At 45.1% G+C, this 25,557-nt stretch overlaps 3 protein-coding genes across 5 annotated transcripts; 2 read left to right on the top strand and 1 right to left on the bottom strand.

The window, feature by feature from the left end:
- Nucleotides 1-1,446: 1,446 nt before the first annotated feature.
- Nucleotides 1,447-13,464, bottom strand: capzb (capping actin protein of muscle Z-line subunit beta). 2 transcript variants are annotated; one of them, XM_028999199.1, is made up of 10 exons: nt 13,248-13,464; nt 7,519-7,608; nt 5,701-5,822; nt 4,857-4,970; nt 4,412-4,553; nt 4,143-4,259; nt 3,788-3,853; nt 3,117-3,193; nt 2,269-2,370; nt 1,447-1,748 (listed from the first exon to the last, which is right to left on the bottom strand). In XM_028999199.1, the coding sequence occupies exons 1-9, from the start codon at nt 13,248-13,250 to the stop codon at nt 2,277-2,279; spliced, it is 825 nt and encodes a 274-aa protein (XP_028855032.1). In that variant the 5' UTR covers nt 13,251-13,464; the 3' UTR covers nt 1,447-1,748; nt 2,269-2,276. The 2 variants fall into 2 exon arrangements, with proteins under 2 accessions (XP_028855032.1, XP_028855033.1); XM_028999200.1 differs by lacking the exon at nt 2,269-2,370 and having other exon boundaries at nt 13,248-13,462.
- Nucleotides 13,465-14,153: 689 nt separating this feature from the next.
- On the top strand, nt 14,154-17,999 carry LOC114800996 (MICOS complex subunit MIC10-like). The gene is made up of 4 exons (XM_028998940.1): nt 14,154-14,261; nt 16,855-16,902; nt 17,056-17,165; nt 17,869-17,999. Exons 1-4 carry the CDS (start codon nt 14,201-14,203, stop codon nt 17,875-17,877), a joined length of 228 nt encoding a protein of 75 aa, XP_028854773.1. The 5' UTR covers nt 14,154-14,200; the 3' UTR covers nt 17,878-17,999.
- Nucleotides 18,000-18,340: 341 nt separating this feature from the next.
- Nucleotides 18,341-24,180, top strand: nbl1 (NBL1, DAN family BMP antagonist). 2 transcript variants are annotated; one of them, XM_028998399.1, is made up of 4 exons: nt 18,341-19,945; nt 20,945-21,133; nt 21,207-21,318; nt 23,865-24,180. In XM_028998399.1, the coding sequence occupies exons 2-4, from the start codon at nt 20,952-20,954 to the stop codon at nt 24,150-24,152; spliced, it is 582 nt and encodes a 193-aa protein (XP_028854232.1). In that variant the 5' UTR covers nt 18,341-19,945; nt 20,945-20,951; the 3' UTR covers nt 24,153-24,180. The 2 variants fall into 2 exon arrangements, with proteins under 2 accessions (XP_028854232.1, XP_028854231.1); XM_028998398.1 differs by having other exon boundaries at nt 18,463-19,945; nt 20,937-21,133.
- The last annotated feature ends 1,377 nt before the right edge of the window (nt 24,181-25,557 follow it).

The raw sequence follows: 25,557 nt of genomic DNA on the forward strand, positions 1-25,557 counted from the left end.
TATTGTAAATAAACTACAAGTGAATAAAGTAGTGCGGTGTGAACGAGCCTCTCTGCTGCCCCCTGCCGTCCACGTTAGTCCGGCGGATAACGGGACCCCGGCGGGACGCCTCCTCGGTGGCGGCGTTGCCATTGACCCAGATAACAGTATGACTCATGGGCTATGCATGGGTAATGCAGCATGCAGGAAAGGCAAAATGATGCCATGTTACTCCTCCACGTTAAACTGCTGCTGCATGCTACTTTATTTATGGCTTATAATTTCTGTAATAACAAAACAAGACAGAAAAAAGGCCTGAAAAGCTTTCATGATTATTTAAGTATTTACTGATGTTCAATAATGATAATATTTTTGACAGCATACATACATGCAGCATGGGTCTGGCAGGTATATAAGTTGACATCTGGTGCCGGTGTGGCTTTTTGTGACACGACAGAGTTCATACACCAACAGAACAGAATCAAACTGAGCCGTGCATTTCACTGGATTTTATTGTTGCTGGAGGCTCTAATACAACGTGGATTGTAAGCTTTACAAAAAAAAACTAAACAAAACAAATAAAACCAACAACATAACATCAGTTCACTGCCCGACCCCCCACCCAGAAAATATATAATAATTATAGTAATTCAGAAGCTTCTGGCAAAATGCAGAGACATAAACCATGCCCCCAGAACAGAGACGTGATGATGCATGAGACGTGATCCGACGCAGTGGGGGAGGGGTCTCTACTGAAATGGTCTCACACACACAGTGCATGTTTCAGTCAGGGACTGTTCGGAAGGACAGCAGCACTGCCACTCTGTGTCCGGGGCAAGGTCAAAGGTCAATCTGGAAAACCACCTCATCCAATCGGGACCGGTGTGTGGCATGCTGGGTGGCTGTGATCCTTGCTGACACAACCCACGGGTCAGCACCCCGAGGTTCCCACCACGCCCTCAAATGAGGGCGTAGGTGAGGTGGAAAGTAAACCATCGACCATTTGAAAGGACAAAAATATGAATCATAATGATAGTATAAGAATAATACAAATCTAGTGAGACCATCTTCATAACCTTTATATTACAGTATATTTCAATCATAGTAGCAACAGTTATATTTCATATATATATGGGTGGTGGGTGTTACATAGAAAGGGGGGGACAGGTATTTTCTTCCTCATGATGGCAAAATATAGGAGACAGTGATTAATAACAAATAGGTATAAATAAGAAATGGTGCTCAGATCAGCCATCTACTTACACCCTTTTTTTTATTATTTTACTACAACTCGGCCACAGCAGAGTTTTAGTCTGACCCCCTGCTCTCACGCCTTCGGCCTCACCAGTGCTACAGAAAAGCTGCAGAGAAACTAGATCATTCCTTACAGATCGACTGCAGTAATATTAAAACCAGACCAGGGACAGAGAGGAGAAGGAGAGAGAGACAGAGAGACAGAGAGAGGAAAACGATAGCAGTAAATGGCTTTTAATGAGATGAGATTTCCATACAAATTAAACAGGGGTGGGGGGAAAAAAAACAAAAAGACACCACAGGTGTAGCACTGAGACAAAAACAGGGGGACAAACAACTAAAGAACAGGTGTAGGGCGGGTGCGATGGAAGGAAAAATGAAGACAGAGAGACAGGAAGAGAGAGGGAGACGGGGAACAATAGCATCTCTAACTTTGCTGCTTGCGTCTGAGAGCCTCCACCAGGTCGTTCTTCAGAGCTTCCTTCTTTGGCATGTCAGCCAGGGACTGAACGCTCCTGCAGGGGCACAAGATGGACGGAGTGAATATACAGGACAGGGACGGTGACCTGATCAACGAGAGGGACGTTAGAAAACACATTTAGTCCAACAGTGAATGCTGCCTTCCCATGGTTACTTATTCAATAACTCCATTTATATTTATGCCTTACAATCAGTAGTTACAGAGACTGTCCCCCTCGAGACACTCAGGGTTAAAGGGTTCAGTGACATAATGGTAATAAGTGGGGTTTGAACCTGCGAATTTCGTAGTCAAGCAAATTCAAAGCAGTCTCCATGGAAATCACCATGACAACATTCTACAACTTGCTGGCACATCTGGCACCCATAAAGGTGCATGATGTGAACACAGCAACTTGGATTCAGTTCGTTCCCATCCACTGTTCATTACATAGGTGCAGGAGTTAGACCAGAAACTCTGATGCAGTTAATGACCTGTCCACTCTGGATCAGAAAAAGACACCATTCTGTTATGTCCATGCATTCACACTAACACACATTCACAAAATCCCCCTATACCTCTAGCCCTACTCAATGAAGATCTGCCGCTGGGTGAGAACCTGAGACAGCTCTCTCTGAAGCTGACGGTACTTTTGGTTATCAGGCAAAGACTCAATGGATCTGGAACAGTGGGAAAGTGAGGAACAGGTAGACAGGAAAGAGGGAGGAATGAATAGAAGTTTTTTTTTTTAAGAAGGTAGACATGAAAGGGGGAGACCAGAAAATATATAGGCAAACTGTGATTCGGAAGACAGAAAAATACCAAAAGGAGGAGGGAAGAGGACAAAACACGATCACGTGGCCAGTCCCTTGAAAACAACAAAAATATTAATTTGAAAGAACTCATGAACAATGATGTGAGACCTCTGGGGGGGGAATGATCTCCCTCATTATCATCTGTTTGAGATTAATGAGATGTCAAGCTGGACCAATTTTTCCACTGATAGTTCCGACCGAATCGCAGCTTGGTCGTGCGTTGTACAGCGTACACGATGTACGATCCCCGGTTTACCCCCTCCCGACCAGGCCACGACCCACAACCGGCTGGTCACAACCGCCGTTCTAACACGGTCTCGCCTGCTTATCATGACTGGAACAACAGGGAGGAAAGATGAGACAAGATATTTCTAAATATAAGGTGTATCTATATGGACGGCCGTCTCTTTTTGGACAATAGCACAGCATCACCACTGATGCGGGTTCTGCTTCTTTGCATGAGATTTAGTTGTACAACTTGAGTTCGGTTTTTACAAAACGCACAGCATGTGAGCAGCTTCAGGGACGTCAAGCGTCTCCTACGCCTAGAAGTGGAGCCGGCGGCCCCATCCACAATCAACCCTTCCCACCAGCATCTGTTTGTGCCCCACCTCAGGCCATTGACAATGTCCTTAGTCTTCCCAAAGTAGATCTCATTCAGAGTCGAGCGAATCTTGTTCTCCATGTCCTGTGGGCAAAGGCAAGAAAAAGAAGTGTAACAAAACACACACACACACACACACACACACACACACACACACACAGTGACCATTACATATGCAATATTAGGCTTGACATGATATGACCATCAACATATGAACACAACTCTTTCTTTCCTGTGTAAACCTACCTGCTAATCTGTAAGTTACCATGTGATTTTAAACACAATACTGACAATATTATATATAATTACCCACACACACACACAGAATTTGTAAATAAAGACTCCACAGAATGACATACATTCCACAGTAATAAAGTTGTTAACTATTTAATATGTTTAGCTGGGGCCTCCGATTTTAATAGACTTCTTGTGTTAACGTTTAGTGCAGACTTTAGTGTGGCCATGACAGCAGTGGAGAGGAAAATAAAATAAAATGACTGCAGACATATGAGATACATCTGGATCATGGTAAGCAGCAATGAAATTCTGAGCAGATGTCCACAGGGCACTGTGTGTGTGTGTGTGTGAGTGAGAGTGTGTGTGTGTGTGTGAGTGTGAGTGTGAGTGTGTGAGAAAGAAAGAGAGAGACATGTGTTATTCAGCAAGAGACAAACTGACCTCTACAAGGCGGCCAATGTTGGCAATGTGAGGAGAAGACTCCCCAACTGTCTCATCTTTCTCCATCTGAAGAAGACGGAACAGAGTAAAATGTCACTTCCAGCAGCGCTGCCATGTTACCATCCTCATTTATTAACACACATATAATTCACCACCTAGCTAAACACAAACAGTCAACTGATTAAAAAATAAAATGGAAATAAAAGTAAGCGCTAATTACTTCAGTTTCCTCAACAAGTTCTGCCTAAGAGCTGATTCACACATACATAACACCAAATATAAATGCATTCCATAATTTCCAATCTTACAGGCATCTATCCACATAAAACGCCTTCTACTAAAAACATGTGGTTACTTGTCTGGTCAGGCTGCCTCCAAGGTTCATGGTGCCTGAGCCGGTCTTGGTCGTTTGTAGCCACAGCATCACAGTGGAGGTGAGTTTGTAGTGAGCTGTGCGGCCGCTGGACTTCTCCTGGGGTCAAGAGAAGGAATGGCAGAAAGGGTGTTGGTTCCAAATGTTACGCCTGAGTATAGTTACCTTGGCAACACTAACTGTTAAAAACCCGACAGGAAAATGGGTTCTTAAAACGCTCCTTATTCAAGCAATCAACTTGCACTACTCACCTGCACTTCCACTACATGGATTGAGTCCCAGCACCCTTTAATCTTCTTTGAGCCATCGCCCGCCTTCTTGATCAGAATGACTCCGGCAAATCCATGATCCAAATCCCACAAATACACTGAGGACACGCCCCCCTCAAAGTACCTACAGCAGCCAAAGGAGTAACAGTCAGCTCACCCCGCCCTTTCATTTCAACGACAAGTCCTCCTTTCAGCATTCTTACAATGCTTAGATACTAAACACTTACACAAAGGTAATGAATTTTTATTATGCAGCAGAAATATTATTATCATTTCAAATGCATGATTTCATAAGTATCCTGGATTAATGAATTACAATCTGATGAACAACCTTATTATGCCATTAACATAACCGGTTAAAGAGCGTCACAACACACTTTAACTAAAACATGCATCTGCCTTGAGTGGGTGGTGCAATCATACGTACAGGTCTCTGTACTGGTCGAAGGCGTTGTTGGCCTCCACTTCCAATTTACGGAGACGGGCAGAGGGCATGGCACCATCATCAATTGGGGGCTCATATTTATTACTCCATGGGGACCTGCGGAGGGAGAAAAGAAAAGTGACATTGAGACAATTCTTTTTTTTTTTAATTCTCCATCATATCCAAAGGTGGTTTCTCTCCAAGACCAATTAGAGCTGGGACTGGTGTAATTGGACTCTTCTCCATAAAAAAAATCTTTATATATTGTATATATCTAATTAGGCAACTACCGGTTGGACCTGATAATTTTTTAAACTAACATGTATACCAATCTTCTTCTTCTCCCTTTGGCTGCTCCTATTAGGGGTTGCTACAACTGATCATCCGGTCTGGTTAACCTTACATGTTGTTGTGTGGATATCAAATTTTAAGTGAAATCATGATTGGCCTGAATGAGATATGAAAATTGCAATCCGTAATCAGATGGTTGTGGGTTCGAATCCCAAACGGCCAAGGTGCCGTTTTCTCTATCAACAGTTGTTTTTCTCTATCAAAAGATCAACAAAAAAGTGATGTGCATTTCGTTCCTCTTCTCTGGTATAGAAAACTAGCATGGAATCTATTGTTTGTATCTGTTTAATTCTGTAAATCCTGAATTAGATCAAATCCATATTAGATGTGACATTAAAAAACGCATCCTATGAAAAAGCCCAGTTAGACCCATTTGGGATTTTGAATGTTCTGATGTCTTTTTGTTGTTGATCAGTCATATAGTGAACAGAACCAGTGCATGGCAATCATTTGGATTTAAAGTAGTGCTAGTGAAAACAGCAGTTACGATGCTGACCTGTAGGAGTCGCCATCACGGTTGTAGTCACAGAGCAGATAGTCCTTCCCCACCACTTTATCACGGGCAATCTTCAGGGGCTGGTCCACTGAGGACAGGAGGTCCTCACACAGGCTGGGCACCTGCCCACAAACAGAGGGTTTGTTTACTGGGATGAGCAGACTGAATCAGATAGAGATGGTAAAACTAGCTATAGAGTTATCTACACCTTCAGCCTCACTAGTTAGGTTCAAGGCTGGTGTGTAGGCTGAGAGAGAGCAACTTGGCAGGTCTGGTTCAGTTTCTAATTTGTTAAAAAAAAAAAAAACACCTCTGCCCCTCTTAAAAATGTGGGGGTAGAGCAGGAGGGTAGGAATGTGGGGTTGGGGTGTCTCCGGGGATGAAGAGGTACAAATTATTTCTCAACGTGTACGACAGAAACTCGCTTCACGGCTGTCAGGACTGACTCATACAAAGACGGCACTGTCTCACTGTCACTTTAGCGTTCACCTGGAAACACACACATAGACAGGGAGGGAGAAACGAGAGCACAAAAGGTGGGAGAGAGAGAGAGAGAGACTGAACAACGATTAGGCTGGTAGTAGGTGAACCCAGAGTGTCTCCACTGTCCCTGTAACTACGTCACTCTGGATAATGGCGTCTAATAAATGCTGTAAATGTGAATGTAAAATATGAAAAGCCCAGAGCTGGTCTGATGGTGGATTGGACAGGTTAAAGGTCCCCGGTCTTAGTGGGGACCTTTATTCGTTCTTGTTGTTCCCCTAATACTGTATCTGAAGTCTCTTTCCAAAATTCAGCCACTTTGATCCAGTCCCACAATGAGATTTCCCAGGACACGCAGTTTCGGTGTCTGTAGCTTTAAATTCTAATGAGGAGGAGAGCGGCCTCTAGAAGTTTAGGGGGCATTTGCAGAAATGACGTCATCAACATCGTTCACCAACCACAATATAGACAGGAAGTAGTGTTTGTCTTTTTCCAGAAAAAAATTTAACTAAAATAAAGAATAAGTCTCGCATGACGGAAGTTAAAAACACACATTCATGCTCATTTTTACATCCAATCAGCGAGCAATTGAAAAGCTTTGCACATTTTGAAGCCATGACAGTCGGTGGAGATGATGTTTTAGGGGAGGGATAGGAAATTCTCTGGGCGAAAAAAAAAAAACATGAAAAACGGGAGATAACCTTTCCCCTTATGATGACATAAGGGGACAAATTCCAGATAAGACAGTCTGAGCTGCTGCTCTCTGAATGGTGAAGCTGAATGGCCAAAACACTCTTTACACCTATCGGCATTTCCAGCCACTGCAGGACCATAGACAGGCTATGAGAACTCGTATTAATATCAATTAAACTCAATTAAATAATAGAAGACCTTTAAGAGCAGGACTATGAGTGCCTTTCTAGAGTGACAAAGTCTTGCTAATATCCACTAACAACCAGCATCAGCAGAGGGAGGCTAGGAAGAAATGCACATGTAGGGGAGTAGAGAGGAAAATGAACGCAAGAGGGCCTGTTGAAAGGGAACTTCTACGCCTTTTCCACTACTCTGGATCCCATACCGGTTACCAATTTTGGAACCAGTGCTGTGCTTTTCCACTGGGAAAAAAAAACTGCCTAAAAAAATATTGCTGGCCTTGTAGCAGGACTTATGCAACTTATGTCGTAGCTCAGACCAATAGAAATTAACATGGCCACAGAACTTTATAATCGAACAAAATTCTAATATAATATGACACGTAACAAAATATTACATACTGATAGAAACAGTTTTTCATCATAATACTATTTTACATTTGACTGATATATCACCACTCACCAAGTCAATCAGGTCACTGAGATTCTTCTCAATCTGCTGGGGAGGCAGACGCCTCATCAGGTCCAGGGCACAGTCCAGTTGCTGATCGTTCTGTGTGTTTGACAGAGAAAGAAAAATTTAAAGTAGGCTGGAACGTAATAACGTAAATGTATTTTAGGAGAATAAGTGCAAATACAGGATCAGCAATTGCATCTGCCAATCTAAGGGTTCTCTTTATGTAACAGACTTGGTTAAAAACAGCCCATTTATTGAAGTCTTGCCCTGTGCCACAATGATAAGCATAGTCAAATTTAATAGATGTGGACGATTCTGCATCAATGCAGTGCAGAACATAATTGATTATATCATATATAATCACATAATTGATTATATCAAGGAATTGCTAATCATAATCAAATGGAATTGTGCTAGTCTACCTAGTGAGCTGTGGGCAAGCCGGTAGGTTCAGTAGCACCTTTTCGGTTCAGGATTTTAACCTGCAACCCAACCCTTACAAATTCGCTTCCTTAAACCACTAGGCCACCACTGCCCCACAAAATTTCTAAATTCAGCTTGGAAATCGCAACTATGATATTTCCGCACGCCTATCGAATGGTACAACACTTAGGCTGATGCAGGACTGAGATGTTTGTTAGGCGTCTTTACTGTTCTTCATACCTGTACATGACAAAAAAAAAGCCACTGCACCATCCTTACTGACCACAAACAGCTGGAACATCACTAAAATATCAATATTAGCTCGATGCAATCAGCCAACAGTGCCAAATGATTGTTCTGTTTTTTTAAATCACATTTTTGTCTCACCATGTACCACCATTATTACAACCATTAAAAAAAAAAAAGCAGCATCAACAGTCAGTACTGCATTCAAATCCACAGCAGCAGTGAATGTTAATCTCAGGCACTCCTGGTGTGCCACTAGAGGGAGCTCAAGTACCACATTTTGAGAATCAAGGCTTTAAAAACACTACGTCTCAATTACTGAAGCTGTAAAAACACAAAAGAAATCCAGAGCTAAACCTACTCTCACTGTGAAAATAGCAACATGCCAAGAGCCTTATGGGAGACTGAGGAAGTACATTGTTTTTACAAAGACTTTCCCTGCAGTGCAACGAAACAGTATAACTCTCTGATAGCCCCTCAAGCTGTATTATGAAAGTAACATGTGACACAGCTGAACAGCACTCTCACTTAAAGCTCTTACTTCTGTTGTACGCGTCTCCATTCTGATTCCTGCCTTAATCGACAGAGTTAGTCACTACATTTGAATATTCACTCTACCATATTACAGTGTTTGGCTTTTAGGTATTTGTATGGTACCCCAACTTGTATGGAACCCCAGATAGCAGGGTACAAAAAAAACTTTCCATGCTACAAAAGTACAGTAAAAATGTTTTTGTTTACCACTAGCCTAATTCCTGAACCTGCTGCGGAGGGCATTACATTAAAATGGATGTGTGTAAGGTAGCCAGGAAATTTTTAACCTGCTTATTTAATGGAGCTCATCATTCATATAATGCACTTTATGCAATAATTTCAGCATCAGTGAAGAATAAACTATAATGCTACTGAAGTTCAAAAAATTAAGTTGATTAAATCTAGTGTGCCTCTACAGTGTTTAACATTGTGAAAGTGAAGTGATTGTCACTGTGAAACACAGCAGCACGGCACACAGTGTACACAATGAAATGTGTCCTCTGCATTTAACCCATCACCCTGAGTGAGCAGTGGGCAGCCATGACAGGCACCTGGGGAGCAGTGTGTGGGGACGGTGCTTTGCTCAGTGGCTCCTCAGTGGCACCTTGGCAGCTCGGGATTCGAACCAGCAACTTTCTGATTACGGGGCCGCTTCTTTAACCGCTAGGCCACCACTGCCCCAACATGACTTCATAATGTCAAGCACAAAACATTAAAGGTAAAATCACAGTAAGGGTCCAGCAGATGGTGCGTCAGACACACCGGTCACTTCTGAGGTTTCAGGTGTGGTATGTGTGCTCTGCCTCTCGACCCACTATAGCACAGCATTCAGCAAGAATAGCACATTTTCATCTGAAAATGAATAATTGATGGTGATTTTATAACTTCATGTCCCTGCGCCTGTCATCTGTTTCTTTAAAAGGAAACCTGAAAGTCTACATAAAAATTGAAAAGGATTAAAGCGATATGGACTAGATTAAAAAAAAAAAAAAAAAAATCACTAAATATTGCCTTTCATTAATGCCCATTATAAAATATTCAAGTGCCTAACTACACAGCTTTAAAAACAGATGGGTGTGCAAAAAATGTGCCATTTGTCTTTCTGACTAAGATGCGTGTAAAACCGTGATGACAAAACAGAAAGCAGCTATGCAACCTCCATGACAGCAGAAAGTGCAGTAGGGCCCTGTGATTTTGGCGATGAAAATTCACATTTCTGGTCACTGCAGCCCACTACACGTGTTCCCGGTTGAGGCGGGACTTTGTAATCCTGCTTGTTTGTGATGGCTAACAGTCGGTCAGTGTTGAGTACAGACCACTTGCCCGATCGGTTCCGCGCATGCGCACTTGGTAGTCTTGGCTCGCTGGAACACTGATGTCCTCAGAAAATTATGGATTTTGGATCAGAAGAACGGCTCTTTGGTAAGAACACATGTGACGACCACTGACAGCCAATAATTGTACATCACAGAAACAGAGAAAAGAAGCAAACTATCGCGAGTCAGTCGCGCCACAAAATCAGCTGATTCAAAACATGGTTTTATTATCATTTTTTTTTTTTTTTTTTTTATATTCCAGATCTACCCAATGTGTGTTTTACAAAAGGAAGAATGTGTAACATTGTGAAATAGGTCTTTGCATGAAATGCACATATTATTTACATGTAAATGGTCCCAGGAACTTTGTTAAAGGGTGATTAAATGTGATTTGACATATTGCAGGGATTTTTTAGGTGAATAAATAATTTTACATAGAAAACATGGAATTCAGGAAAATTAAAATGGAAAAAATGGAAAAAAATAATCAGATTTCACAGGGCCCTAGTGCAGTTAAAAATATAGCCAAATACCCAATTAACGTTTTTTAAAATTAATATTAGAATGATAATATTCTGCTGAAACTGAATTACTAGAATACTGTGATAATAAACTTGAACACTGTCTTTCCATACATTAATTGAAATGATCATTATATTATTAATATCATAATGAAACTCTTGTTTTCATTATGTAATTTTAAAACTGTATGAATATCACCAGAAAGGTACAGTGCAACTTGTCCTTACATTTTAGACACTTATCTTGTCTTCTTATCTGTAGAGAGTCAGTGTAATGGGTGTTGTTGCATACATCTGGCCTTATTTTATAAAATATATCCATCACAAAATGTTCAAATGTTACAATGCAACACTCACACACAACCGTGCCTTTGGACAGAAGGAGAACACCTAACGTAGCTTGAATACACGGCAGCTTATTTTTTTTAAACCCCCGTGGAAACGTTTTCAGCGAGGAGCGCTGAAAAGCGGCACAGCAACGGCAGAGGGGTCGTCCACCGTGGCCGACAGCGACTGGCCTCATTCGAACGTAGTCTCCCTTCATGCCTGGACCTCCGGAAAGCGACAGGAGGAAGGCCAGCATGCAACAGGGGCCGGCGCAGCAGGGTTTTCCCTCAGGGCTTCCTGCACTCAAAAATGCAGCGAGCTGGGAGTACAGGCCACAGAGAACCAGCCGCAACACGAAACGCTCCTCATCCCACAGCACCAACACTGCTCCCGATTAAACTTCTGAGCATAGTACAGTACGGGCTTCTTAATGGATTTAAGTGATTTTTACCACACTGACCTTGAATTGAACCCTAAATGCTCCCAATTAGGGTTCACTAATAAGAATTATCATTCAATTGCACCCATTTAGCGTGACAGTTTTATGGTTTGGGCAAATTTAACCAAATCATGTGTTTGTGTACAAGTGAAATTTGCGAAACACTGCAGCACAGCACACAGTGACACCACGAAATATGTCCTCTGTTTTTAACCATCGCCCTTGGTGAGCAGTGGACAGCAGCCATGACAGGCGCCCGGGGAGCAGTGTGTGGGGACGGTGCTTTGCTCAGTGGCACCGTGACTGATCGGGATTCAAACCGGCAACCTTCTGATTATGGGGTCGCTTCCTTAACTGCTAGGCCACCACTGCCCAGGGTATATATCCCGGTAAAGATGTCTGGGTTTTGGTGTACCTGAACAAGCCGGTCCTGCTTTATGATTTTGTCATCATAGGCACGGTATTTCCCAGATTCCCAGTCGCTTTATTTTAAACAGATATTTATATATTTAATAAGACAGCACTGGGTGGTTTGGATATTTCAAAATTTCCAAAGCACTGCATGATAACTCTTTTAGTTCATCCTTACTCTTTTTAAGTCTGCACTGCATCTTTAATACGCAACCGCCTGTTACACCAGACGCTGCTGCGGAGAAGCCACTACTACTACATGTCCACAACTACTCAGTCGGGATCTGCTCACAAGTAAGATAAATAATCAAAGAAGACATTTTATTCCTAAGCCTAAAAATCAAAGGCACGCAGAAGAAGGCAAACCCGGAGGCATGAACCGAACCGGCACGGAAGCGCACCCTCAGGTAAACACTGCGGGGAACTCCTCCACTCGTCGGCACCTTGTGAAAACACACTTTAAGCATGAAGCATCGGTCAGCCGGCACAGCTGGCCGGTGGCGGCCCTTCCGCGAACACGGCCCGGGTCTCGGCGCTTTATAAACACCGCCTTTTACTGCTCGGGCTGTATTTAGACTGGAAGCGCGCCACACCTGCGCTCCCCGACACTGTTTACGGACGCCGTCACCCACGCAGGGCAGATATACGGTCTGGGGGTCACGGGTCGGCCAGAAAGACACCTGCTCTCATCCGCGTCCACACATGGGGGCCTAGCGGGTAAAGAAACGGTTCAACCCGCAATCGGAAGGTTTCCGGTTCGAATGCTGAGCCGCCAACGTGCCACTGAGCAAAGCACCGTCCCCACACACTGCTCCCCGGTAGCCTAATGGGGAACACACTCGCCTATGAACCAGAAGACCCAGGTTCAAATCCCTGAGCAAGACACTTAAACCCTAAATTGCTCCAGGGGGGGACTGTAACTACTGATTGAAAGTCGCTCTGGATAAGGGCGTCTGGTAAATGTCCCCGGGTGCCTGTCATGGCTGCCCACTGCTCACTCACTAAGGTGATGGGTTACAAGCAGGGGAGACATTTCGGTGACAATGACAATCACTTCATGGCTTTCTTTCACAGATTCCAGTTCCCTCCGGTTGGTCAATAAGTGAAAGAATCAACTGGATCTTTTAAGAGTCGAGTCGTTTTGAAGACTCAATTCATTTTAAGGCTGGACATTATTTTTACATGAATAGCTGCGGTGTAAGGGTTTTAAATGGAGAGTCACTGCCTCAGTAACAGTTAAAAGCAACTCCGGTGGCGCGGAGACGCGGCTGCTGTGTGCTACCGGGCGGGGCCTGGCTCTGGTTTTGGTGCCTGTACTATTTTAAACACGGGGCGAGGTGTCCGGTCCTACAAACGCTCCGACCAGCCCCCTCGAGCGCCAATCCGACACCAACTATGACGGCCGGTGCTCAGTTAAAAGAATTAGCGCCGAGCCGCTGACCTGGAAGTTTATTTCCGTGCTGTGATTAGTCGGCGCTCCCTAGAAAAGGGCAGCAGCTAACACTACCGCGGCCTTACCATGTCTGCGGCTCTCTGCGGCGACTTCCGAAGGGAAGCAAAGGTTCACTTGAGTCTCACGGCCGTAGTTCGAACGCACTCGCACCACCGGATGCCAAGTCGCGTGTTTGTTTTGCTTCTTCTCCCCCTTCCGAGCAGATGTTGCGCCTCTCCAGCACCCTCTCGGAACCCAGCCCTGTCAGCGAAATCACTTCCTCAACCGGGGTACACAACGGGGGCGGAGAAAACGAGCGGGGGTTGCACATCCGGGTCACCCTTCTCAACGGCGACGATAACCAATCGGATGCGGCTAAGTGAGCCATGGCCATATATGGAGAAAGAGGGGGCGTGGTATGGGAATATGTTAATAAGAAACACCGGTCGGGGTCGAGCCCGATTGCTGGGGCGGGGCGTAATATTCATACAGGCGAGCCACGTCACAGCGAGACGTTTGTTATGACATCTGCAATGAAATCTTTGTCTGCAAAAATGATTGTCGAATAATACATTTTCAATAAATTGCATGCTACAAATTGTGTTATGCATGCACATTTGTCATTTTTTGTCATATATTAAAAACTAATGAAATAATGTGTTGTATGTTTATTAATGCAAGGTAATAATACTTATCATCATCTTTCATCTTTCATCATCATCTGACATATAATAACAAATAACTAGATTTTTACTTTGTTTAGATTATGCCCGCTATGAATTCTATACAAGTGGGTTAAAAAGTCCGCACGGATACAGACACACATCATTCATCGTTTTACATACTTGTCATATCTGGACGAGATGTTTGCTAATGCCTTAATTAATAAAGCGATAAGGCGCATCTTTCAGCCATGATCGCTTCAGAGTAAACCCCTCCGCTTTAAGTGACGTTGCAGAAATGCAGGCGTCACATGACTGTCGCGTTCTCGCGATGTTTGGCGCGCAGCACGCCGGCGGCGGACAGGAGCGTTTCGGTAATGGCAGAAGAGCACGGACGGAAGTGGGACCGCTGTCTGGCTGACAGCGCTGTCAAACTCGGTAATTCCGGCAGAGTTTCGTGTTTCTTCATTCGCTTCAGCCTAATGTCCCGCGGAGCTCCCCAGCGTACATTTAGCAGGATTCAGCGCAACCTTCAGGAGAGGTCATCGGTGGATTAGACACTTTCAATATGAAAGGGTTTCCTTTTTCAGGATTATATTTCAACATTTCTACTATCTGAATCTCTCTCAAGCTTCAGTGAAGTGTTTGTAGCGATATGAATGTCCTTCAGAGTGACTAAACGTGGCTGTTACTGTCAATAAATACCAAATGTGCCGCTACTTTTATTCAATGTAACTGTTACTACTATTTATTCATATATTATAAAGAGAAATTTAATAATATGACTAGTGTATCATGGTTTAAACATTTGAAAATAATATTCAGGTATTAGATCTAGTGGGCTGTTCTTTATATGGCATAACGGAAGAAATTAAAACCTTCAGTGTTCCCTGAAGTTGACATTGACCTTGTTAAAATGTCCTAATCTATTTAAATCCAGTCAAATGACTAATTCCAGAAGAATTCATTTTGCTATTTAATGCATGGAATGGACTAGTGGTTTAAATGGTAGAAAAGGCCAGTTAAAAAAAACCCTTTTCATTTAAATGCCTCCTCTGTTGTGGTTAGCCATTGTGAAAGAAAACCTTTGGTATAATTAACGGGAACATATTCCATAATCATTTCAATAAGGGTTCATCCAAAGTCCCTGGTCCTTTCCAGCCAGTTTGGGCATGTCTCCCTTAATTGGTGGGTGTACCAATATTGTGACTGCATGAACATACAGTAAATTACAGCTTGTTATTGAGCAATTTCCAAACGCTCCCTCAAACGTGCACCGAGCCATTTGGTGGCATGTCGAAGCAACAGTGTTTAGTTGGGTTTAATCCTGAGGTCGGTAGGGTTTGTGTTCCCAGTAACGCTTCATCTGTGCATTTGAAAACCGGTCAAATAATACTTATATGCATACAGTATATATACATATGCATTTATCAGAGCGACTTACAATCAGTTGTTACAGGGACAGTCCCCCCCTGGAGACACTCAGGGTTAAGTGTCTTGCTCAGGGACACAATGGTAGTAAAATGGGATTTGAACCTGGGTCTTCTGGTTCATAGGCGAGTGTGTTACCGACTAGGCTACTACTACCCATATGCATGTATAGAAAGTAGAACAATAAGTAATATTTCGTGTGTTGTGGCTTCTCCCCCAAAATTATAATGTTTTTTGTTCTTGTAATTGAGAAAATTTACGTTCAAAAGCTTTCCCACAATCCTTATATTTAACAGGCTGTATCTATACTTGGAAATAGTCTGTTTTTCGCTTGACACACGACCATTAGCTTTGGGCTACAGATTATGATGTAAATAATAACCTTCCTTTAAGAAAATGCCAGTTTGACCTGCTTTTGGTCTTACCTTTGTTCCCTAGTAAAAAGTCTACGAAAGCTCAATATCAGGGCTCCCATTTAGTCTGGAGGTTATTTGCCTGAAGTAGATGCCTTAGCGACAGACACTACACATTTATTCTTGGTGAACCAGTGCTAATCGATTCTGTCCGGCCCACGCGGTTTAGGGCAAACATAAGAAACCGTCTTGGTCAGGCCACCGCTTTTAAGATGAAGCCACTAGTGTCTGCTGAAAGAGGCTGTCAGCCATTTTACAGTTAATGGTTGTATTAATGTGTTCCAAATGTGGGCCGAGAGCCTTGCTTTCATTTACTCGGAACTCTTCATGTGGCCTCTATTCCAAATGGCCGCTCTCAAGAGTAGAAGGTTTAAAAGACTGACGTGGGACGTCGTCCACACGGCAGCGGCGGGAGGCTGGGCCGGGGCGCATAAATATTGTCAGGGCTGCGGATCGCACCGAGCTCCACCGCCGCTCGCAGGGACGGATACCAAGAGGAGAGGGGGGAGGCCGCGAGATGTTTGGCTCGGCATTGCGCAATGCAATACGGGGGCTGGGAAGAGCCCCCCTTTTTTTTTTTTTTTTTTTTTTTTCCGTCCCGTGCGCTTGTGGTTGCGTTTGACATTTGTAGGTTGTGTAATGGCAAGCAGAGCAACAGTCCTCTGGCAGCGCTGCGGTGCCCACGCCGCTGTTCCCCCCCGTGCGCTGCTGCGCGCTGGCTGGCCTGCAGTTGGGTGGGGCGGCGCTGCCCAGAACAGAGAGCGGGCGAGGCCGAGCGCACAAACACATTCCTGCTCCAGACACGGCGTGCCGGTCAGCCGTCCACAGCGGCGTCCTGCTCAGGCTGGACCACTTTCGTCTGCACGGTGTCCTATTTCGGGCCCTGTCCCCTCTCTTTATCCTCACCTGGCCTTTTTACCAAAAAAAACCCCCAAAAAACGCATGCTTGTGTGTACAGTGCACTCACCCCCCCCCCTTTCTGCCTCTCAAATGAGCAGCGTCTGGCCAACAGGTGCTGTTTAACCAGCCCTCGGGTCAAAGGTCACACGAACCCCCTCCCTTCAGCCTACCGCGTCTCATTAGTGCAGATTTATTTCCACCCACTTTAGGGCCGCTGCACCTCTTTGTTAGCGCGTGAGATTGCCTGCTGTGTTTTATCGGCTCTTCTCTGTCCTCCTCTGCCTCAGCGACCGGATTCGGAGTTGGCGTGGTGTTCTCCGTCATCCTCTTCAAACGTGAGTTCTGTTCGTAAAGCTCGCCACTAGTTCTGGATGAGTGTGTAGATGAAAGCATGTCGCTTCTTCACATTGCTTCCATGTGTCTGCTGTATCTTGGACTCCTAAGCGAACTAGCGTGTCAGTTCCACCCCGAATTGCTTCTCTTTGCAGGCCGAACGTGGCCCGTTGCGTTTGGCTCTGGAATGGGACTGGGCATGGGCTATTCCAACTGCCAGCACGACTTCCGGTCACCTTACCTGCTTCACGGCCACATGGTCAAGGTAGGCATGCCGTTGGACGTGGGCAGGGGTGACGTGCATGTTCTAGACAATAATATAATTGATTCAATTGATCTGCTTGAACAATATGCAATCTGGTGTTGGTGGGAATAAAAAAACGCTGCCACTCCCAGTGTCCTGATTTAGCCCGTCTCGGGCACATAGCACATACTCACACCTACAGACAGCTTCGAGTTGTGGAAACTAAGGAACACGCACACACACACACCTGGAAGCCATGACCTTGGAGGTGCGAGGCCACACCACCATTTGGCCATTTAACAAAACACGTATATTCAAAAACACACATTGCGAGTCCAGCTCAGGAGTTTTGTCTAGTTAAAGCAAGAGACAACATTGAGATAGAACACATCATCATTTCTGCTGTTGGACAACATGAATGTAGTGAAGCTGTCAGAGACACTGCTCTACATGGTACCAGATCAGTTTAGCTGGTGAGACATGAGAGTCGGGCATTCCCCCTGTTGATAAATCGGGTTCCTTACTGTGCTTGTGTAATTTAAATACAAAGATATCATTTTAAATGGAACCATAGCTCCACTAAACTGTGCATGGAAAAATATTGCATGAAAGACCCGGTGTTGATGAAGACATATGAGCTTCATCCTTTTCTTTGACACTTTAAGCTTGCTAAATTGCTAATGCTTGAGAAGTTAACTCTGCTTTCTTTCTATCTCTGTGTCAGGATCAGTAGAGGGGTGTGAAGGATTCGTCATGGCTGCCGGTCGTAACCCTGGTACCAGCCGGTCCTGTCCATTCCCACACCAGGGATTGTCCTCCGCTGTTGGTTTAATAAAAGCGAACTGAAGGAACCGTGCCATGTGTCTGAGCTTCTCAGATCAGCTGCACTGTAGCGTGTGCTGGTGAGGGTGGGGGCTGAAAGAGCGTTTTTGTGTGTTAATGAGCGGGAGAGTTCGGCTCCCGCTGGTTTGGAATGGGAGCCAGGTTCGGCACCTGCAGCCCTAAAGGAAAGGAACGGACGAGGGGGGGGGGGTAAAGAGCGAGTGAGGCAGCAGTCGGTCGGGAAAGAGTGATGACTGGGGAGGACCGAGGTATGTTGGCTAGAAGGAGAGCTGCAGAACCGGACGATCGGACTTCAGCAGGTTCTAATGAGCGTCGCTCTGCTTAATGTGCTCCAGACGGCGTTCGGACCTGTTGTCCGGCAGGGGGTCGGGGGTCAGATGCGCCGGTCCAGGTGTCTCTGCTGCACGGCTGACCGTGTAAATAAAACCGTGGACCACTTTCACACAGCAGAGCTGAGGCTCATCATCTGTGTTGCGTGTGTGTGTGTGTTGGAAAAAGATCATAAGCCTTGTGTTTGTCCAGCCCCCTGGTGCACCAGAATGTGTGGAATGTTCTGGAATGCCAGTTCTGGACTGGGGCTCAGCACTTATTACTAACAGGTGAGTGCAGGACGGACAGACACACACGTTCTATACACACATTTTACCAAACCACAGCAATCCGGCTCGCTCGACCTGCTAAAAAGCGTCTCTCTGGATGGACTGAACCGCAGTCGGCTACCTGGACGGATTGAAAAGGGACGCCTGGCTTTGGACATGATAGCTGAATACGTAGGAGCCCTGGGCTATGCGTGTTAACACCTTGCGGTTCTGCTCTGCTGTTTCACCGTCCTGCCCATCAAAAGTATTTGTCTTCTAGTGAAGCGAATGAAAGCAGGTTGGCTGGAGGGGGGGGGTTCTCGTGGACGGAATCCAAGCCGCACACCTGCGGAAAGACAGGACGAGGGAGAAGGAGCGTGAGCTTTCCTAGACGTCAGAGTGCCTGTCCATACCTGCCTGGCAAGGGATCCAGCAAGGGATGGCACTCTCTCTCTCTCTCTCTCAACACCATCTCATTATTGGTAAGAAGATGTTGGAAATGAATGGTAAGATGTTGGAAAGCTCATCGATCGGTGACTACCACTGGAATCGGCGCTAACGCTCATAACGGACCCGTCAGGAACGAAAGGGAGAGGCGTAGAATGGCTGAAATGGAGGAACTCGGAGATGGGAACATTCGAGAGTGGAAGAGGAGGGCCCGGGGAGACGCTGCTGTTCGTGTGCCAGCGGTATTTCAGCAACACTCACCAGGGTACTGAAATGGAATTCACAATTTATAAGCTTGTCAGTTCTGATCACCTTGCACCTCTGGCGAAACCAGAGCTAAGAGCCCTGCTGGCTGTTTGGGAGGGACGTCCCCATCGCCCGCCTTCCCTGCGTCCCTGACGCAACGTACGGCCTCACGTTCAACCCTCTGACCTTGGACATTTGACCCGCCCTGCATCCTGATCCCTCTTCGGTTGACTCCATTGTGGGTACGACATGGTTAGTGACATCTACTGACATCAGTTGTGACAGGCACTTGGCAGCAATCATGTCAAGCAAATGGCAGGGACAGAGGACAAAGTTCCCAGATCCCTGGTAATCCAAAAGGATTCAGATCACACACTGGACAAGGAAGGCTGTCGCTTCATGTTCCAGTTCTGGAGTTTTCCAGTTTTTTTATTGAAACTTCCAGACGATCGTGAGAACGATTCATCGCTCTCGATGTTTCATTGAGCCACGTGTTGCACGGCATGTGTCTGGAGCGACTCCCCCATCGCCTCTTATAAAAGCGGCCGCCCAGCGTGAAGCCCGCTCGGCCGGGACGAGGTGGGGCTGAGGACGGGAGACATGAGGGAGGATCGCCCGCTCCTGATCTACTGAGTCGGCGCCGCGGAGAGGGAGAGGAGCTTCTGAACAATCATTAGGGAAAAAAAAGTGAGCCAGCTTTTTTTAAATCCTTTTTATTATCATTATTTTTTTTATTGATTATTGATCCGCCGTTCCGATCGCGCGCGCGCGCCACCTAAAAAGGTGATTGGTTTTTTTTTTCGGAATAACGAGAGATCGCCAGAGGTGATCGAGTTCGTTTTAAAAAAAATATATATATATACTCAGACCGACTCCAGCGGTGACGTGAAGAACGTCTGTGCTTTGGACGGGCATCGTTTTTTGGATAAGTAAATTCGAATGAATCTGAAAGTTTTTACAAGAACAACTTTACAGTCCTGCTCAACGTTTGAATTATGCGACGTATCGGCAGGGAAAGCCGCCTTCGTTCCCCGGACGTTCCGACCAGGGAGCAGGTCTGAATTTGTCGTTGTTTGTAATTGTTCCCATTTCCCGTCACTTCTCACGCACCGCGCTGCACAGCCGCGGGCGCTGCTGGGAGTTCGGACTGGGATGGGATGGGGTGGAATGGGAATGGGATTTTTTATTATTATTATTATTATTATTTGTGACTGCGTCTGTGTGAGCTCGGTCAGAAAGGCTCGGCGTGTGTGTGTGTGTGTGTGCGTGTGTGTGTGTGTGCGTGTGTCCTGGTTTATTGGAGTCAGGTGGTATCACGCAGACATCTCTCGCCCTTCTCTGGTTGCTGCTCGGCCTGAACCAGCCGCATTGTTCTTCTCCACTCGGCAGATTCTTGGAAGGGGGGGGGAATGTGGAACATCGGGACTTTACAGGAACAGTTCGGTCCATTTCGACACCCACCCGCTTTTATATGGCGCGTTCGATAAGATATTTAGCATCGGTCATTATGCTGATTATAATCTCGAGATCCGCCGATATCAGTACGGAAAGTCCCACCGTGACCTTCCTCTGCTGTAAAAACCGAGAACAGTGTGGCTATTGTATTCGGGGCACCGGAGATGCTGCGTGTGACGGAAACGACGGGAAATTGTGACATTTTGTGATGTTTAATGACGAGCTCCCCAGGTGCGGCATGCGGCGCTGCGCTCTGATTGGCTGCGCGCTGGCCGCGCTGCTCGCGATGGGCGTGGCCGCCCCGCCCGCTCACATCAACCGCCTGGCGCTGTTCCCCGACAAGAGCGCCTGGTGCGAGGCCAAGAACATCACGCAGATCGTGGGCCACACGGGCTGCCAGGCCCGCTCCATGCAGAACAGGTCAGTCCGAGCCCGCGGGTCGCGGTGACATGCGGCCGCCCCCCCCACACTGACGCCCCTGGCTTCCCGGCAGGGCGTGCCTGGGCCAGTGCTTCAGCTACAGCGTCCCCAACACCTTCCCACAGTCCACCGAGTCGCTGGTCCACTGCGACTCCTGCATGCCGGCCCAGACTCAGTGGGAAGTGGTGAGCCTTCTTTTTCACATCAGCACAAACGTACACACAAAAAGGTTTAATTCGTCAAGATGATAAGGGGCAAAACCTGTGTTCTAGGCCTGTTTTAATGTCCGTTTTAGTCTAGTCTTTCGAGTCAAGCTGTCATGGGAGAAAAAGGAAAGAAAAAAGTGATTTAAAGTGAAAGTGATACACAGCACAGCACACGGTGACACAGCGAAACGTGTCCTCTGCATTTAACCCATCACCCTGAGTGAGCAGTGGGCATCCATATCTAGTCTCATTTTACTTGTGACGTTTACATTTTAGTCTAGTTTTTACCTTGTAAACCATATTTAGTCTCGTTTTTATTTGTAGACCGTATTACTTGATCTATTTTGTTATAGTTATCGTCACATGACCAGCATTTATGTCTCGTCTAGTGTTAATCACATTAAGAAGGTTAGTTGACGAATATATTTCGTCATAAATTTTGTTGAAAAAAAACAACACTAGGCTATTCTTTTAGTGACATAATGGCATAAACGCCACCCCACTGTAGTAGCTTGTGTGTTCTAGGTTCATACTGTTAAATATGATGTGGTCTTTGAACAGAGCAGCCATTTGTGCTGCTGCTGTCTCTCTTTATCCTGCTCAGACCTCGGTGACCTCTCGGCCGGTTATGGCCGTGTATTTTGTCTACTTCTAATTCCAAATGTGTGTGTGTGTGTGTGTGAATCTATTCATGCCTGTTCCGTAGGCCACCAGATTTTTGTCTTGTTCAAGGAAAGGCCCTATAATAATGGGGCATAGTAAGGGGGCAGTGGTGGCCTAGCGGGTAAGGAAACGGATCCTGAACCGCCGGAGGGTCACTGAGCAAAGCACCATCCCCACACACTGGTCCCCGGGCGCCTGTCATGACTGCCCACTGCTCGCCAAGGGTGATGGTTAAAAGCAGAGGACACATTTCGTTGTGTCACCGTGTGCTGTGCTTTACTTTCACTAGTAGCTCTAACATGAATATATATATATATATATCAAGCTGAAATCTCATTCTCCAGGACCAGATGTGCAACAAAGGACAGGGGGGTGGGGTAATCCTTTTCACTAAACCTATAAACTTCTATAATATATAATGTAAATATACCCAGAGTTTAAAGGAAAAATAATACTACAACAATCCTGACTTAAACAAATCTCCGAACCTGAGCTGGAACTGCTTAATTGTTAAAGCTCAGTGGTTACAAAGGGAAGTTACAACATTGAGTGTTTTGGATGGAAAGCCTTTATTTGCCACAGGAAATAAAAAAAAAAATCATTAAGCGTTGCGGTTTGGGCTGTTTTGAAATGGAGAAATGTTAAAAATGTGCATGCTATTATTCCAGCCTAGCCCTTTCAGGCCGACTCCTGTCTAAATAAATATGTAATATGAAATTGGAAGTGCACTCTTTACCTCCTTTTTGTCCCATCGCCCCTTGGATCAGCAAGGCTTTCTACCCCTGGTGTTTTGTTCCTGGCAACAAAGGCTGTAGCAGTGTGGTGTATTTGGTTTGAAAAGATGCCAGGTGGAATTGGGGAATAGGACTTGCTCTGAGGGACTCAGAGCCTGCAGCACAGTCCAAATGTCAGCTGTGTCCTGTTGGTGTGCATGTCTGTGTGTACGTGTTACACTTTGTGCAAGCTGAAAAATGTGTCCATTGTGAACTAATCCAAAATCATTGTGATGTGTGTCCTGGTTTGATAAAGGACGGGGGGGGTGTAGACAAAAAGTTGGTTTCCTATAAATGTGCGTAATTGCACATATCTAATGCACCACAGTGCTTCCATCAGTCCATATATAGACAATAATTTTTGTGGGCCTTTGGTTATTTTGAAAATGGATGCCAGAACTCAGTTGCTGTCAGGCCTTATGAATAATCTGATCTTGATACTGCAAAGATGTAACTGCAGCATTTCTGAGTGCATGGGGTTTGCAGGCAAATGACTTCAGGATTTAAACAGATTATACACATTTACAGCATTTTACAATCAGTGGTTACAGGGACAGTGCCCCCCCCCCCCCCCCTGGAGACTTACTGATTGTAAGTCACTCAGGATAAATGCTGTAAATGTATTTCTGGGACTTGTGGTCATCTGGTTCAAATGTGAGTGTCTCCTCCTAGTGATAAGATAATATGAATCTTTATTGTCATTGTCACTTTTTTTAAGGACAAAAAATATATAAAGTGCAGTCAACTCAGTGAATACAGTAAATGAGAGACTTGAATAACAAACACATAAAATAAAATATAAACAAAAACACAATTACAGTCTATTGCACATTTTATGGAGATATAGCACAAATATGGATAAGTTTATTTTGGGTGTAGAGTTTGGATTGCTTTTGGATAAAAGCTGTTTTTAAGCTGGGTTGTCCTGGTTTTCATTGCTTTTGCCTGATGGCAGAAGCTGGAAGACCTGATGACCTTGTGGAGCGCCTTCCTTTCTGAGGAAGTACAGCTGAGTGTGACCTGCTTGTGTGACAGTGTGTACGTTTGCATGGCTTCGTCTCACTATTTCTGTGTGCTGCATCCACCCAGGTGACCCTGGAATGCCCAGGAAGTGACGACACCCCGCGGGTGGAAAAACTAGTGGAGCGCATCCTCCACTGTAGCTGCCAGTCCTGCAGCAAGGAGGGCAGCCAGGAGGGGGCGCTCATGCAGTTCTACCCGTCGGAGAGCACCCCGGACCACCCATCCCTGGCAGATGCGAACAGCGCAGAACCCCAGGCCCACGCAAACACACACGCTGACGCACTCCCGCAGCATGGCCACACACACACGGAGCCACTGGCTCAGCCTCACACACACCCCGCCGCGGGGGGATAAGCTCCTTCTCCCCTTTCACGTCGTTCCCAGTTCCCGCTCCGTCCCCGTCACTGCAGTGCTGTTAACTGTTACAGTGGGGCCTGTAATCCCTCTTTTTATTATTCAGCAAGACTAAAGCACTTTTTACGACCAGCACTATTTTGCCAGTGCAAATCTTTTAGATGCATTTCAGAACAGATAAAGAACACACAGTTAGTGTGCTAAAATATTGACCGTAGACTTTGAAGGACAATGCAGTACACGTACTTTTACTTTCTGTCTTCACTCCCTTTGATTTACATTAACAAACACCACACATTAATGTTCAGTGGTAATAGCTAAAAAAGCTGTAAACACACACACACACACACAATGATGAATATACATGCACAGTTTTCTGTGTTTGTCTTGGGGTTTAAAAGGCTACAGCCTATAATCTCAATTGTTTACTGCCACAATAAATCACATTAAAACACTCTGTTTTAAACTATGGGATCAAATACCAGCTTCATTAAAGTTGAACATTTTACAAATGGAATATTCTGTGAACGTAGTTCATTTTATTGTAGTAAATCAATGCAGTGCAAGTGTTTCATTAATAGGATCAGATTAGATTGATCTCCCCTCTGCTAAGAAAGAAGTCATTGGATTTGAAATGTGAACTATAATTCGCTGGTTTATGTGGGCTCTCCATGGTACCGAGTGAGCGTCCAGCGAACTGAGCTGTGACATTGCAAGACATTCTGCAAACGCAGCACCGTGGGGAATTTATGCAGGAGTGCACTGGTGCATATTCAACAGCCCAATGCCAGACGTCCAGGCTTTGCTCTGGAGTTATGGGTTCAAGTCACGGTTTCTGGTTTCTCATTTGCATCTAAGATTTTTTTTAATCCACATTGCAATTATTAAACTTTCTCTTTTCCATGAATCTGAGTAAATTTGCAGATCTTAGTGAATTGGGTTATGTTTACTGTTCAACAGAAATATATTTGCTGGACTACTGATATGGTCCATGTGGTATTCAATTATATCTAAAATGAGATACAAATTGACTACACATTCATACTGTATACAGTGGGTACAGAACATTTTCAGAGCCCCTTAAATCCCCTTTGTTGTATTGCAGCAATTTGCTAAAATAATTGAAGTTCTTTTTCCTCATTAATGTACACACAGCACCCCATATTGACAGAAAAACACAGAATTGACATTTTTGCAAATTTATTAACAAAAAAACCCCAAAAAAAACCACTGAAATATCACACGGTATTAAGTATTCAGACCCTTTGCTCAGTATTTAGTAGATGTGCCCTTTTGATGTAATACAGCCTTTTCACACCTGGATTTGGGCGATCCTCTCTAGTTCTGGCAGGTTGGATGGTAAACGTTGGTGGACAACCTATTATAGGTCTCTCCAGAGATGCTC

Source organism: Denticeps clupeoides, chromosome 12 (genome assembly GCF_900700375.1).
Source record: "Denticeps clupeoides chromosome 12, fDenClu1.1, whole genome shotgun sequence".
NCBI classification, from domain to species: Eukaryota; Metazoa; Chordata; class Actinopteri; order Clupeiformes; family Denticipitidae; genus Denticeps; species Denticeps clupeoides.

Excerpts from the sequence above, each read along its gene's own strand:
- nbl1 (XM_028998399.1), top strand. The coding sequence starts at position 20,952 with ATGCGGCGCTGCGCTCTGATTGGCTGCGCGCTGGCCGCGCTGCTCGCG. Across the intron at positions 21,134-21,206 it reads GCCCGCTCCATGCAGAACAG|GGCGTGCCTGGGCCAGTGCT; the intron begins GTCAGTCCGAGC and ends GCTTCCCGGCAG. Across the intron at positions 21,319-23,864 it reads CCCAGACTCAGTGGGAAGTG|GTGACCCTGGAATGCCCAGG; the intron begins GTGAGCCTTCTT and ends GCATCCACCCAG.
- capzb (XM_028999199.1), bottom strand. Across the intron at positions 4,971-5,700 it reads CGTGATGGCGACTCCTACAG|GTCCCCATGGAGTAATAAAT; the intron begins GTCAGCATCGTA and ends CTCCCTCCGCAG. Across the intron at positions 3,854-4,142 it reads GAGGCAGCCTGACCAGACAA|ATGGAGAAAGATGAGACAGT; the intron begins GTAACCACATGT and ends CGTCTTCTTCAG.
- LOC114800996 (XM_028998940.1), top strand. The coding sequence starts at position 14,201 with ATGGCAGAAGAGCACGGACGGAAGTGGGACCGCTGTCTGGCTGACAGC. Across the intron at positions 14,262-16,854 it reads TGACAGCGCTGTCAAACTCG|CGACCGGATTCGGAGTTGGC; the intron begins GTAATTCCGGCA and ends CCTCTGCCTCAG. Across the intron at positions 16,903-17,055 it reads CTCCGTCATCCTCTTCAAAC|GCCGAACGTGGCCCGTTGCG; the intron begins GTGAGTTCTGTT and ends TTCTCTTTGCAG.